We start from the raw sequence: 16,983 nt of genomic DNA on the forward strand, positions 1-16,983 counted from the left end.
AGACAATTCTAATAATCTCATGGACTATTCAAGTTAAATTGGTCAACAATTGAAACATAAATTTGACATTTTATCAAAGGAATAAGAAGAGAAGATGATTTTGGAACACAAATTAATATAAACAAGAGCCTCTTGCACTATTTCTTGCTGCTTGTTCAGCTATTAATGCCAGTACCACATTTGAAAATGCAGCCACTTAAAGCGACAGCAAAAACCTGGACACATCACAGCATTCATAAACCTCTTCCCTTCCTTCCGGCCTTCTTCCTTTCCCAGCCCGTGGGCAGGGATGGGGAGATTACATAAACCACTGTTCCACATGAGTAACTCCTACACAAGGCATGACCAGCATGGCCGCGAGATAGAATGTCACTGCTATTCATCTGCATCAGCACATGTGATTGTGCATGAATTCATGCACGAAGAGTTGCAACAAAAGGCATGCTTATTTAGAAATCAGGAGGTGACCAGGGAGAGTTGACTTAGGAACATTTTGCTAACGGTAACTTTACTGTTCTACTTATTGACGAACTTCCCACAGCAGCCTGACAAATGCCAGGAATCCCTGAAGCCATCTGAAAATATATTCTTTTTGGCAAAATGCTTCTAGACTATGTCTTCTGAAATCACAGATTTCAGATGCTTTTGGACACAACTTCTTTCCTTATTCCCACTTTTTCCACCTTACAGGAGAAGCTGAGCTATGCTTACAGCAACATTATATCTACAACACTGGCTTACATTATTGAAAACTTGTTGGTTCAGTTTGGGTGCTATCAGAATTGGCCTTGACCCACAGATATACCTTTTTTAAGAGTCAGCAGAGCAGGGATTCTCGCCTGCGTTCCCACATTGTGGCCAGTCTCCTTCACACAGTCAGTAACAGGCACAGAGGGGCATTAGAGGAATGCACGCTGCCTCTCTCCTATCTTGGCTGCAACAGCTTCAGCAAACTACTGTGATATACTTTCCAGGACCACAGTCTGGATCGATTCCTTCTGTTCTGGGGTGCTCTTCTTGTGCCTTTCATTTTTCAACCCAATGACAAGACCACATAGCTACAGATGGAATTTCCACAGACACTAAGCAAAACTGGGAACCAAATCTCTCCAGCATTCAGCAGGAGTTCTTGCCAAAGCCTTCAGATCCCTTAAAAAACCCAAAATGTGTATATTTGCATACATAAATAGTTTTCTCTCAAGCATCACCTTCCTTCAAGCCCCAAAACTCAGAACATAGAAAAAAGCCTGAACTATCTTTTCCATCTGGTTTAAAGCCTTTGTTTTATGAGCCTGTAAAAACAGCATCACTACTCTCTTCTGTTTTTCTCAATACACACACAGAGACAGACAAAGAGCAGAAGATTGATCTTACCAACTAAAATGGGAACAGCAGAGGGAGATGAACAATGATAGGAAATAGGGCAAGACAAAATTCCTAAATAAATATTTTACATGCTCTCAGTACAATACAGTTGAGCCTCGGGAACACTTATCTCCTGCTGGGTTGTTATGAGGAGGCCACTGTGGAAACATGCTTTGACTTTGGAAGACGTGAATCCTCTACTACCCCTTTCTGTCTGTAATTAACTGAGATAGAAAAGGACTAAAGAAGCCCAGGATTTGCTGACACCCCCTCCCCCCTGCCAAAAGATAATCCCTTCAAATTACTGCTAGTTTAAGAATAAGTGACCTTAAAGCACTGCTCTAAAGAAAATATCTCAACAACTCTCAAGAGAAAACAGTAACTTCCTTTTAGTTCTTCCAAATCCTCAGAACCTGCTGATACTTTTTATAAGTTAAGGAAAATTTGTTTTTTGAAAGACAGACAACTTTCCTCAGTTTTACAGAATGGTAATGATGCAAGTCTTTAAAACAAGTTATGAAAAAACACTTGTACAGTAAAATCCAAAATCCAACCACTCACAGAAAGAAGTTGCACTAGCCACAGCATTTGCTGTAGGCATAGATGGGAAGAGTAAGCAACAATTAAAGTTGATTTTCTGTTGAAGTGTTTAGTTTTTCTGCCCTTATTTGCTACACTGTTCAACTGTTTCAGGGGGTCATTGAAGTCTCCATGGTTTAAGTGAAAAAATTTACAAATTCATACAGAATATGTGAGCCCTAAAAGACAAAAATCACCAGGCATGAAGCAGAGGTCAAAATGCAGTTCAGCTTGCCATGTTATTTAATAGAGTAAGTTATCTGCAGAGAGTGCCGTTGCCTGTCTTGTGATCCCTGAAGGTGATCCTGCAAAGTACTACAACTCCCTGTAGTTATTAGAAGACTTAGGAACAAATTGATGTCAATGGGATTACTTGTGAGGCTAAGGCAAGGAGGATTTAGCTCTAAGCATGTTAATGCAATGTGGTGCAGCAGATGGTACTATAACTAGTGCCTTATGGAGACAGTAATTTGGTGAAGTTCAAAATCACGAACATTTCAAATCACTTCCTCAGATAGTGCCATTAACCTGGTCATATATAAGGTTACTTTCCTTTTCCCAACCATGAAGAAATGCTGGAAAGAAATCAAACTGAGTTATATGCAATAGTGAGTCTAACTGTGTAGCAATGAGCCTGCAGGATATTTATTGGGTGTGTGTAAAGGCTCTGTATGTCTGTCTCTGTACTGTGTACTGTGTGTGCTGTCAACAGACCTACCTGACCTCTAATGGAAAGATAAAATAACCCTCAGCATTTCTGGAGTATTAGTGAACATTTAGATGGTGTGTGGCTCAGAAACAGGTAGCTAGAGGGGTAGGACAGAGGTGCCTGTCCATGAACACCTGGATCAGAAGAGCTCAAAAACCAGTCACGTTTCTCCTGTCAATCTTCAGCCAATCTTAGACTGATGCTCTTACCTTAGACATAGTGTTTGAAGTAATTTTCAGGTATAAAACACTTCATTCACATTTCTTCATTCTCCCATAGAAAAATAAGCAACTAGAAAACTACAGGTCTGGAAATTTATTTTTAATATAGCTTAAACCCTAGATTTCAGTTTTCTGGTAGAAGAACTATAGAAATCAGCATAGGCTGAGTATAGATGTTGCTCTGTTTCCTTCTGCAGCAAATACAGATTATTTAATATTTCAGCCATCAAATACTTGCTCCAAACCAGATCATTTCCCTCATGTATGCTGAGAATACATGAGGGCAATACATTCATGAAGGAAATGTGTGTATTCTGAGATATACTGAGAAGTAAAACATAATTTTGAAAAGATACAAGCATAGCTAGGACCGATATTTTTCTCAAACAACCCAGCTGCATGCTGGTTGTAAACATGCATGTACATTATACATCATATAAGTCTAAGGACTAGAGAAGGAAAATGTAGGTATGAGCTAAACCCCCTACATTTAAAATTAGTTCTAATGCTTTTTACTTTTTCACAGAATCACAGAAAAGTCCAGGTTGGAAGGGACCTCTGGAGGTCATCTGGTTTAACCCCACTGTTCAAGTTGGGCCACGTAAAGCAGGTTGCCCAGGACCGTGCCCAGATGGATTTGAAATATCTCCAGGGATGGAGACTCCACAACCTCTCTGGGCAACCTGTGCCAGTGCTCTCTCTCCCTCACAGTAAAATAAGTGTTTCCTGATGTTCAGACAGAACCTTCTGTGTTTCAGTTTTCATTGCCCCTGGTCCTGTCACTGTGCATCACTGAAAAGAACCTGGCACCACCTTCTTTACACCCTCCTTTCTGATATTTATATACATCAATGAGAACTCTCTTGAGTCTTCTGTTCCGTATGCTAATTTTGTAGGGTTTTTTTGGCAGACTACCCAAAAGAGAAAGTAATTTGAATAATGGAAAATGGGACAGGAAATAACAGAAAATTGAGTAAGTTACATGAAAAGTCTGAAGAAGAATATTGAATGTTCTTGAAGGATTATGCAACATAAGAAGAGAATAAAACTCCTAATATCTGGGAGGAGCAAATAAACCAAAAAGAATAAAAGCACAGCAGCATGGGAAAGATTAACTTTGACTTTTGAAGCAGCATATGAAAAACGTATCTGATGTGGCCACATAATTTCTGTGAAGGATGACTGGAGCAGATTTCCCAAATGCCTTTTTTTCAAATTATCTAGATTAAATTTAATATTGTTGATATACAGTACGTTCCAGTAACAGCCATGATTAGCAATGGTTCAACATAAATTAAGCATTGTGCTTCCAGCTCAGCTGCTCTCATTTTTCGGGAAGAGAAATGACTATATTAAAATATATCCTTAAAACAATGTCATGTGCTTTCAAAATAAGTGAGATAAACATCCACAGTAACTTACACAAGCATTGATACAATCACCTGCTCAGTTCCAGACAGGCAAAAGACATTTATGGCTTCCTGCTGGGATATTGCACAGCCAGTTTGCCATTAAGCATTCTGGAGAGAGAAGACTGGAGACTGATAACATTTAGGTTTGAGTAAATTTGTAGAAGACAGAAAACACAAAAATTGATAACATATCTTACCTCCCTTTATCCTTCCTGAAACACTAAAAATCTGCCCTTGGGTTCTGTAAGAATAAAATGAACATACGTGTAACAGTTAATTTAGTATGGGCAAATTTCAGCAAGAAATTATTTCTGTGCTTGCATCGAGTGGGCAACATCAGATTTTGAAGAAATTATGAATAGAATTAAATTCTGCCATGCCCCATAATGGAGATGTGAGAAATCACCCTGTTGCACTACAATCCTGCCACCTGTAAAATGTGTGCCTTGCTCTTTTGGTATTAGCTGCCAAAAATGAAATTACCTTTAAAGAGAAAAAGATCAAAGAACATTCCCTCCAGTGATTTAAAACAGAGCTTTGTGTTTAAAAATGATACTATACAGTGGTATAAAGGCTGGGAACATACTCCTTACTGTAGCCCTACTGAACATCAAACAAATCTGAGATTGTTTTTATGCACTGAAGCCTGTAGGCTCAAATCTTCCTCACCTGACTCACTGAAGTGGTCTAATTCATCCAAACCCATTGCTGGAGGTGTTCTAGTAAAATCAGTGGAACAACTGGCATAGCAAATTTTGGCTTACTGACTTCTGTTGACAACTCACGTAGGCAAGACATGAAGCTGTAGTCCCCATTGTTCTAGTTGTGAATACCCACTCTGCACTGAGAGAGAGCAGTTGTCACTGCTTCACAGCCTTTCAGTGCAAGGGCTATGCAGTCTGGTCTGGTCTCTGCCACTGGCCTTAATCTTATTTCCACAGAGCGTTATGAGTGTAAGATCATCTTTCAGATAATGTCCTGCTTCCTGCCACATCTCCAGGTTTAATAGCCCCTGTCCCTATGAGTGTTTTTTTTTCCTCAATGCTTCCTGAATGCATTTGAAGAACTCTGTAATATGAAAAAACGAAATAAAAAATGCTTCAGGCTGCAGGATGAGAATAAGAACGGGTAAACTAACTACAGAGAGGAAGGGGCAATAAAGGTCTGAGTGACATGAGGGAAAGGAAAAAAATAAACACAGCAGAGATTTCCTATGCAGCAGTCTTCTATCTAGGCTGTAGTGTCAGGGCAGTTACCCATTGTTTCTCTAGCCCACAGCTTGCTCTTGTACCACCATACACTCCATAGAACTAATTCTTCAGCTGACCGGGCCCATTTTAAAAAAAAAGGATAGCAATTTCTCTTAAATTGCAGTATTGGTATTTGTAGAAAAATGCTGAAGTGCCAATGTAGTAACCAGGCAGATGAAGTACCTTTATACAGGACAGTCTTGCCTTGCCTGGCTTGAAACATCCAAGTAATGTCACAGTTCATTGTCTATGTAGTGTATCCTGAAGCATCCGAGGATGCTGCTTAGCTGTAATTCCAAGTCCAAAGATACCACTTTTTAAAGGACCTACGTATTCTACCAGCATTTCTCTTCAATAAAAGATATTGCTTCAGTGCTTTAATAAGCCATATTATTTTACTTTGTACTCCCTCAGACTTAAGAGAAAAGGTGCAAAGTAGTTGTAACAGTGGAAATACATCACTCATTCCTCTTTTTACAACTCCCAAATGATACATATCAATGAAATTGCAGCCATAAATCAAGAGAATAGGTTGTTACAGCCATTTTGGAAAAAAAGTTACCTGAAAACTGGGTTAGTGGCTTCTGTAGAATAATTCCAATCGTAGAGTTATATACATTTGTATTTACAGTTAAATATATACACTTTCACTTTAGTGCCAATAACCTAATCTATGGCTGCAACATGGTGACACTTTAGCAGAGAGTCCATGTATTATGTGAAAACCTTAGTCTGTATCTTGGTGCAATGTCACAAAGGACAAATTAATACCGTCAGACCCATTTAACCATATTTACTTTCTGGAAATATTTTCAACCAAAACATAAGTCAAGACAGATATACTGTAAGTGTAGTTGTGATGAATGTGGTTCCTGTTGGTCCATGGTATATAATCTAACACAGAGAACAGTTTGTGTTTGAAGGAAGTCTCAACACAACATTTGGAGCATGTTCCAAAAACAATACTAATTTTTGACACCCAAGTGAGTGTGCTCTCTCTGCAGATCTGTTGAGGTCTACCACAAAAAAATCCAAAGTGCTGCAAGAAGACAGCACTGCTTAGCAGTAGATGTTTCACATGCTGACATGCAGGACTGATCTAGGGAAGAATAAGGAAAACCTTTGATATTATTTTTCTTTCACTGGATGTATTTGACTGATGCTTGTTTTATGTCATGTCATGATTCTAGAAAGATGCGAGAGCTAGTGACTAATTCAGCACTGGCAGTGACTATTTTCCTTCTTGCAAACCAAGAAGCCATGCATGTCTCAGATTTTGGCACCAGCTCTCCTTTTAGAAGAGATTGTACAAGGATCCAAACTTACCTCCGGCTGTCTATGCACTAGATTGCATAACACCACTTTAGTTAAGATTGAAGGAGGGTCGAAGTGATCTTGTTTGCTGTTTCTTGCAGGATATCTATATCAAGATCATGTAGATAAATTTTATTATAGTAGAACTATACTTCTGATTTTATACTTAGTTTACAGCACTAGATAAAGAATTACTGTTTCCTTTAACATTAGCTTATATACAGGAGGGCTGAGAAACAAGACTAATTGATTTCAAATGCATGAGCCTCAGATTTTTTTTTTGTTTTACCACAGGCAGTGCTGAGACACAATGTCTATAGCTAACCTTGACCAGAGTACTCAGGTCAAGTGCCACAATGGTACATGTAGATTTTACCATTATATCTGAACTGTACAGTACACTGAAGCAATAGTGTGCTGCAGTTCATCCCAGAGTCCTTGCTCCCTGATAATCTGGATGGGAACCTGGACAAACAGTGCTGCGAATCTCTGTTTTGTTTGTGCCTGAGTTCGTTTCAGTGGAGATAACTGTTCTGGGATGTAGTGTGCAAAAGAACGGTGTGCACATTGGTCTCTACGCTAACGTTAAGTTGGGATGCAGTCAAGTTTTGCACCAGGTGAGAGAGCTGGACAGAATTTTTGAAATACACAGTTTAGACACAGCCTGAAATTATGAACTATCATAATGAAGACTGTGGTGCATAAGAATCTGACTTAAAGAAAATAAGCCACATAGTACTCACAGTTTACTTTTCAGCAAAGTGACATCAACACACAGTGCAGCAAGGCCTATGCTAAAGCAGCTGCCAGTCAAATTCTCCAGTTCATTCAGGAGATGGATTGCACATTTATCATAATAAATAAAGGCTAAAATATATTCTGCTCAATGAATGTAACATGTATTTTTTGTGGTATTTTTAGTCCTTGTTTATGTGACTACTAATTTACAGAATTAGAGACTTTTAGGTTGCATATCATTTAGTGGCATTGAGCTTGGGTTCACTGCAAACAGAGATTAGTCTTCTACTTAGAAAGGTGGGGGTTTTAAACAGACTGTCCAAGACAGTAAGCCTCTTTATACTGGAGATCTGCATTTACTAAGGGCTGCCTAAACCTATGCTGTAACACCCAACCCCTTCAGAGATCTGCTCCACCCTTTTCCTTCCCTCCTTCTCTCCCTCCCTCCCTCCCTCCCCTTCGACATACACATGGGACTTCTCTGTAGACAGAAGTGACCTGCTGAGTAATCTCTACTTTTGGAATCATCTGTCTAACTCGCAAAGTTAAGTCATGTGAACAGATTTGGTCAGCGTCAGAAGAGGTCAACTGAAACCCAGCCAGACCATCCAGCAACAGATGAAAAGCAAGCAGAGCAGTCCTCTAAAATAAAGCACATGCATCTTACAAATGACTTGAATAAAACAAGCATCGTGTAGGTCTAATTGATCCTTGGCATATTCAACAATTGGACTTCTAGATAATCAGACTGCTTTTCTTTAATATTACAAGGCATCACAGATCAAAAAGGTTAAACTGTTGTGTAGTCATATTTCATAATAAAAAGACTAACTTATGGAATTGAAATTAAAAGCAGACTTTACTTCAGCCATTACTTCTTCAGACTGGAAACCTTTGCTGCAGCACAAGTCTGAAGACAAAGTCAACATGACTCCTTACTTTTGAACTCTATAGTATAAATCAATTACATATGGGCTGTGGAGATATTCTTGTGAGTACATTTGTGTATAATTTTTCAGTCCTAAAAGTCCTTTGAGGTCAAAGGAGGGAAAGGCAAGGTAGTAAAATTCTTTGTTTGAATCCTTGTTTCATTAACAGTTTTATACTTTCTTAATAAGGAAAGTTAATATTAGGTACAAAACATACCAAAGAAAACTGACTACCAAAAGACTGACTATTTGATTTTCTTAAATATAGTCAGGAAGAATATGCTTTCTAGCTTTCTACCCCTACGGATATTGGTCCGCAGGAATGTCGCACACATAATATCTTAAAAGCCATCTACCAACATCAACTCTTGTTCTTCATAAAGTCATATGTAACAGATCATAGGAAATCAGGTGTTACAATTCTAGGGAGTGAAAGCCTGAAGGTAGGTGCGATATATGCAATCTAACTTAAACAAGAAAAGAGTTTGGGAATTTTTTTCTCTAAAAGGTTTCTAAATATATTTCAAAAGAATATCCCCTATTCCCACTGTCCAGCACTTCCTATTGCCTGATCCATGGGCCACTGACAAAGGCAAGGACATTTATCATATTACCATAATCTCAAAACATTTTAAGAGTTTATTTAGAGATATAATCTATCCCTTTAGCAATTAAGGCCTCTGCTTGCAGCAGAAAAGATTTAGGATGCCCACAGGATCCACTAAGCCCACAGTACTGCCCATCAGCTTGTGTTTGCTTACAAGAGAAGTGATGGAGATAGAGAAGGACAGATACAAAATAGTTTCTTAATTCTGACATGCATATTATTCCACAAAGTACAGTAGTGGCTCATGCCAAGACCAGGTCCTGTCAGTACAAAGTGCAAATGTAGTGAAAGTTTAATAACTCATTTGTGTATCATCTATTTCTCAAGTCCTTTAAGAACAGCTAAAACTAGTGAGAAATTTATCTACTGTAACATGTAAGGTTTTCCATATTCTTCTTGTCTGATAAAAACTTCCTGTCTTTCTTTAACTTCTCCTGGTTCTCTGATAAAAGCTATAATTGTCCATCTGTGAAATTATAACTTTCTCACTACAGTCACTTATGTCAGAAAATATGGACTATCTGTGACTGGTGAGAATCAAGAAACTAAATTTGACTGGGAAGATGATGCTGTTGTCATTCACATCTCACTTCCAGAAGGAAATGGAAACAAACAATATACAGAATATACAGAAATTTACTGCATTTCTGATAGAGGCCTTGATAGTATAAAGAATACCCTACTCTGCGAATACACATCTACCTAAAGAACTACATAAATAGTGTTTAACCCGACAGTGACAGGCGAAATACTACAATCTTCTTTCAGGTTCTGTCATCAGAGGAAAATATTTCCCTAGTGCATTAGACTTCGGTTTACCTTTATGATGCTGTTTTGAAGCTTTGTACTCTATATAGCACAAAAATATCTACATTAAGTCAAGGAAATTTTCAGTATAGTTCAAGGAAGTAGCCATAAAGTATAAAATCAGTCTCAGCCTTCGAATGTGGTGATATAAAAATTACAAATCTTAATTAAAAAAAAAAAAATCCCTACATTTCACCTTCTTCTGTATATTTAGCTGAAAAACAGCATGATAACAAAGCTTTTAATATGAATATCTGACATGTTTTAGGTTAAATTTAATTTTGGGAACATCCAGAAAAAATATTAGTTTAATTTTCCTAAGCTTTTCCCTAATTCTGCTATTCTGTCAAACAGCTAATGCAAAATCTGTTGAATATAATGAGATTTTGTTTCCCTTGGTCACAATATTTCCATGAGATCATTGATATCTCTAACTTATTTTCAGTGAAGATATATAGGCACTCCTTGTTTTGCTTCAGTGGACTCCTATATAACAGTCACTGAAAGATGAAAACAAAACAGAAAACTATTTTGATTTTTCTCATGCTAGGCAGATTGGAAAGCAAATTGGTCTTTGTTTTTTTAGATGGAAACAAATTATGGGTTTAACGTAGTGTTAGAAGTTCCCTGGGAAGTTGCACACTTTTTTATAATACCTGGTTCTTGTCTATACAAACAAAAATGTGCTTTAACTGGTTGGAAGCAATCCTGTTGCAGCTGACCTTGCTCTGCTATTGTGCACACCATAAACTCTTTGAGGCATAGAATGATTGTCACTTTATTTGTAAAGTCCTTTAGCCTTCTCTGTGAGGAATCCTTTCTTTTTTTGATACAGTTTTCAACTATGACTGCAAGATTTGCCTGACTGTTGAAAGTCTAAGAATTTATTCCTTTTATTTTTTGAGCAGTGTAATTTCTGCCTTATAACTCACACTGCTGTTTAAAGAAACATAGCTTTTAATTAAAACATACTTTCACATATTCATTTTCATGTACAGGTGATCTACCGATGTCATTGGCATAACTCAGCTACCTTTAGTTAAGATCAGATGTCCACATACTTGGAGACTTGCTTTTTTTTTTTTTCTTTGCTTCCCTCAGTCAACATATTGAACCACAGAAAGGCCTGGAAGGGTCCTCAAGAGATCTAGTCATTTACTGCCCCAAGTGCTTCATTTTTAGTTGCTTTTCTATAAATATCTTCATGTACATTCATTCCCCTTAAGTCATGTCTTATGTCTTATTCTATTTTTCCTACATGTATAGCTTGCATGTCAAAACCCTTCTTAACTCAGCAGTAATGTATGCCTGTAGCAAATGAACAGTTACCTACAGAACAGGCAGGTGTAGATTTATAGGGGTGGGGAAGGGGGAATGATTATGGCTCCAGGATTATGTGAAGATGGGAGATTTCTGATGACTTATTTTCATCTAGTAGTACTTTTAGAAGGGTGAGGGTTATTTTAAGGATAGGATTAAAGACATGAAAATGTGGTATTACTGGCACCTCAATGAGCATTGGTAAGTAATTATGGCAGAGGAGTGGCACAGACAGAATAAATAGCTCAGTTATATTTCCTGTGTAACCCAACAAAAAGCTAGAAACCTTTAAGATAGATGGATATCTCAGTAGACTAATTATATTAGGTCCTTATTTCTTTATAGGAGGTATTTTTCACAGATCATACCTTCAATTTTAATGACCATTCTGAACTCTAATACTTCTGCTCAGGGCTTACAGCCTTAACCAGTTTGAGTCAACTGGTTAATTTAGTATGTATGCTCTCTATTCCATCAGTGTAGATGTTAATGAAAATACTGAATACTCCTGACTATTGAAAATATTGCATAGGACCACTCTTGAAAGAGTTCTGTAGCCATTCATAAGTACTTCTTCAGCGGCTTCTCATTTATTTTTGCACATAGTTTTAGAAGTTTTTAATTCTCTCCTGAAGAGTCTCATTTTGACAAACGAGATAAACCACTGATGCCATGATTCCACCAATAACTTAAAGGAAACCCATGCTTTTCCAGCAGAATCTTGCAATACTTGGTGGAAGAAGTCTTATTATTGATTTTATTAGTATTCCTGTTCATGGACAATGTTTTGGATCAGTAAACCTTTTAAAAGACACTATTCAGAAAGAGGTCAATAGTTGATCATGATGTATAAATTCATCAGTGTAAGAAAAACTCCACCTATGGATTTAGTAGGCTGACAAGCAGAGGGAAGGGTGAATGAGGCTGTAGGAAACTTTGCAGGTGATAACTACTGAACGAAGCATTCAGGTACAGGCTATGTTAAAATTCTGGCAGTTGCCAAAGTAATACAGAAATTACGAGAATTGTACTATCTATTATTGTAATCTTTTGTCACATTCAGAAAGAAAATATATCAAATAGTTCCAGTCTAATCTTGCTTCTCAGTATAAAATAATTTGGAAATTTTAAGCTAAAACTCCACATTTTTATTAAAATAAATTAACTGATAAGCAATGATACTAGATACTAGCAGATACTATCAGAAAGATTTAAAATCAGATTCCTGCTTGCGTTTATAGCACTGATTTCCACAAAGTTAAGTAAAGTGTTTTACCTTTGCAGAGGAAAGGCTGACGACATGTCGATCTTCTTCATTTGTCACAATTTCCACAATGCTATGTTAGTGTGCTGACAGCTTCCCTGTAGGCCTACTGTTAATAGCAGGATGCCACAAACAAAGGAGTTTCTCATGAAAAGAAAGAAAGAAAAAAATAAATTAAAAAATCAGAAAGACTGAATAGTCACTTGTATTACAAATAAGCTTCGCAATGGAGAGTTTAGTGTTGATAAGTCTCTGCTTCACCATGTAGGCAACTCCCACATAATGATGTGAGTTTTTCATTCTAAGGGCTGGATTCCAGCTTACATTTTCATTGCTTATCCCCAAACTTGTATTAAAAACAGGCAAGTGATTTGCCTTTCAAAGCCTTTTTATTTTGCTAGAGGAATGTCAGCGACACTGGATGTGACTATATGTGGTAGTTCCAAAGGAGTAGAATACTTTATTAGAAATAGAACTCGCGCTCAGATTTGTTTGCTTCAAAGATCTGATTTAGAAAAATGTCAAAACAATTTTTGTGTTCACTTAGACAGGAAAGGAAGGGATGACCACCTCTATAGAAGAGGGTGGGTGTGCAGAACGGAAAGGGGAGTAGGCATGAAAGTTGAGGGCAGACAGGAAACAATAACTGCTGATGAGTGATTTTGTGTCTTGAAGTAAATCAGAATTATATTATTTGTATGTTCAAACATTAAATTTGCCTTCAATTTAGGGAATAATCCTTGACTGTATTATAGATGAATCTTGTAGTAGAAAATATTTTCATAATAGTTTCCATAAGTATTTCAAAACTCAAAGTCATTAAAAATGTATTAGTAAAGTCCCCCAAGGTTATTGACTGATATAAACACAACTGTACATAGTGCATGGAAATATTTCATATTTTTCACAGGAGTTTCAAGAGAAAATGAGCCCAGTTTAAATTTTACATTAATTATTTTATATTTTAACTTTCAATTCCTGGAAAATATTTCACTTATATGAACTGTAAGCAATTAGCTGAACACTTTATTTTGACACACAATAAATGAAAAAGCCACATTTCATGTAGACTACAGTTTGAGTTTTAGTTATCTCTCAGGTTAAAGTGAGGTGCAGAAAGCCAAAAACCATAGACTAGGAAGTACATGCCCCAAAAGAACATTCACCGAACCTCAAGACTACAATGCTCAGCTTAGTTTTGTTAACAAAGAGAAGAGGTCTTGCAGTCTGCTCTCCAGGGGTCTTCCTTAAGCTTGTTCAACCTACTGTCATTTGTCAGTCTCTCTCTCTCTCTCTCTCTTTCTCCAGAAATCTATTCCTTTCCTTCTTAATACAGCAATATGTGATTCATTTAGGAGCTCCCCATCTCCCTTTTCCTCCATTAAACATTATTGTCCTCTCAGTTAAATTGATTCCACTGTTTATGTAGCTTCTCCCTAAATGAGAGAGGCTTGCTGGAGAAATGATCTACTTTTAAAATAGTTACAACAGAAAGTAATTTTGGTTTATGCCAGCTCATTTCACAAGTGTGACTGAGGATGCAACCATGCCAACAGTTGTACTGGCACAATGGAGGGATAACTTCTACAGAGGAAAGGGGAGCCATGGATAAGTAGCCAACCAGCAATAGCTTTAGTGGGACCAGTTTCTTTTCAGTAGGACTCTCAGGCAAAACTATTCTAGATTAGCTGTCTATGCTGTAAGCTTGGCAGGAAATAACTTAAAAAGGCTATAATTGCAGAAGTGGTTTGTGAAGCCCTTTTGGATGGGGAAATTGCAGAACATGGTGGGCCCCTGCTCACTATCCCAAATGTTGTGTTAGGCTGTCATAGACACATTCCGCAAGTTAGCAGAACCCCTGTGGCCAGGTCAGTATACATTACTGAGAAACAAGACCATGGGAGTAAAATTCAGCTTGCAAACCTTCCATGAGGTGAACAAGAAGACACAAAAAATGGTAGACAGAAGCCTCCAGTGAGATTGGTGACACCAGTTACAGTGTCAGAGGGAACAGACACTGCTTCAACAACATGACCTTTAGCAGCCCCAAATGGAATCTGTTATGGCTTGGTAAACTAGGTAGAAGCTGTTGACAGTGTCTGACCAACCGAACTATCTACTTGCTGCATTTTTGAGGAACAAGATCTTTCTTAGTCTTCCTAATTGCTCTGTTTTTTATATTCCTGAGGTGATGGTAGATAAATGAAGGAGAGGACAGTGCCTTTTAATTAAAGCACAGAGAGTTTCTTTTAAGAACAGAATCACTAATGCATGTTATTTGCTTAAGATATTAACAGGAAGAACAAATGTCATTGGGAAAGAAAACCTTTCCCTACATTAAAAATACTGCTTGCTTCTCATGTGAAATAATGGATTACTTTCAGTTCCTTTTACTGATGTGGAGATAATAGTGGATTTGGTTATAGTAGATGTGTTCCCTCCCCTCTTTCCAGACTAATGTCAGATTGGGCCTAATATTCGCTGCTTCACTGCTTCACTGGAACATTTATTCTCTCTGTGCTCCAAATATGCCTCCAGAATTCAGAATCCTGACACAGAAGGCATGGGTAACTAAGCACATTCAAGAAAAGCTTGAAGAAGATGAATTATCTGTCGACATATGTGACAGAATATTTTTAAGATTCTGTGAAATCAATTATTTAAACCATAATGGGCTCAGTTCAGTGTTCTCCCTTCCAAGATAACTAATTATGAAAGCATATGTTTAGGGTTTTTTTAAAAAGTCAGATTCTGTGACCACAGCTCTATTCTAGCTAGATGTTATGGATTCCAAAACCATCTTTGAACATGTGATGCTTTGTCACCCTTGCTTACAGAGTTTTGCAATTTGTGTGGTATTATGAGTCTGCTGAGATGTTTGCCTTTCAGTGGTGTTGACACCCCTTTGAGAACAATAGCATTTTTGAATGGAAAAATGCTAGGCTTAGCTTGGCATCTTCTGATAAACTAGAAGTGAAAAATATAACTCCAGGTTTCTTTCTATGCTGCTCCTCTCACACAGAAGGACCCCTTATTCTTTAAAACAAAATTGTCATTCCTTCAAGTCTGCCTTTTAAATAATCTTGTGTTACAATGTCTGCAAAACCTCTTCAGAACAGTTAGACACCTGGTAAACTAACACTAAGTTCATATGTTTATCATATTGACCAAAGTCTCTTTCTTTTTTCTTTGTGCTGCCTTCATATGTTCTTCTTTAATTTAGACTGCATCATAGAAAAAAGTCAGTTATGCTTCTGAGGGCTATTAGTGGAGTCCTGGAATGTAATTTCTTTAACCAGGATACCTGGGATTTCCTGAAAATGTCAATACCGATGTATAGTGCCAGTAAAAAAAGAAAGATCTAAGATGTTACCAGTTACTTCACTCGTTCCAGGAATACACAAAGGATACCAAGCAAGCACAGAGGACTTCCTTTTATCAATCTTAAGCTGCTACTGCTAGATCTAGAAATCACTAATAGTTTTTGTTCTACTTTATTGCTCACAGGAGAACAATAGCTGGATTTGAAGAACTAATAGGGTTAGAAGTTGATGTATCATATCATTTAAAACTCATCATCTCCAGCTTTTATATGTGTACATAATTTGATTTTAACTGTAGCTGTTTCCTGAGGTGATGATTAAGACATAGCTGAAATTGAAATGGATACAGAATAAGAAGAAAACAATACCACTTTACCATTTAACATAATATTAATGCAAAATGCTGCACAGAAAAGTTATTCTAGTCTGCTGTGGGCTCCATGTTTTAGGCCACTATCAGGCTTTTATCATTTTACAACTTGAAGTCTAGGTTTTAGCATGAAGGTGAACTGTGTACCGGGTTTGTTTTTACCTTTCTTATTATTATAAATGCAAATACTAGGTTGTGTCACAGCACTGACAAACCCATGAGCATATTCAAATACAACTAAACAAATGATGGAAGATGTTAAAGGATGTTAAAACATGACTTTTTTAATAGTCACTTCCCAATGTAATAATACATTGTAGTATTTTGCATGCCATTTGTGCTATAAAAGCCTGGCTAAATAACAGTAGGTTGGGGCTTAATAAAGTGGTGAGCAGATTTATCCACGTTTAGAAGCTAGCCTGCAATCAAAGGTTGGATTTTTCTTTTGTTTTAATTGCTGAATGTGACATATAAACATAGCTTCTACAAATGTTTGCACCTGTCACCAAGAAATCTATATATTATGATTCCTGAATTATTTACCTGCTCTGGTCTTTGATTTTTAGGGTATATTACAGGTAAAATTGCAGGCTTCCTAATCATAGAATCATAGAATCACAGAATCATTAGGTTGGAAAAGACCTCTAATATCATGAAGTCCAATCATCAATGCAACACCACCATGCCACTAAAGCACGTCCTGAAGTGCCACATCTGCACACTTTTTGAACACCTTCAGGGATGGTGACTCTACCACTTCCCTGGGCAGCCTGGT

At 37.4% G+C, this 16,983-nt stretch overlaps 1 protein-coding gene across 1 annotated transcript in view; it reads right to left on the minus strand.

Annotated features, from left to right (window-relative positions):
• The window catches only part of WDR64 (WD repeat domain 64), a 90,407-nt gene that overhangs the window by 41,757 nt on the left and 31,667 nt on the right, over positions 1-16,983 (minus strand). The window contains 1 exon segment of the mRNA XM_086460398.1: positions 12,528-12,659. Coding sequence (XP_086316524.1) covers positions 12,528-12,659 — 132 coding nt within the window.

This window comes from Leptosomus discolor, chromosome 2, assembly GCF_034619465.1.
Source record: "Leptosomus discolor isolate bLepDis1 chromosome 2, bLepDis1.hap2, whole genome shotgun sequence".
Classification (NCBI taxonomy): domain Eukaryota; kingdom Metazoa; phylum Chordata; class Aves; order Leptosomiformes; family Leptosomidae; genus Leptosomus; species Leptosomus discolor.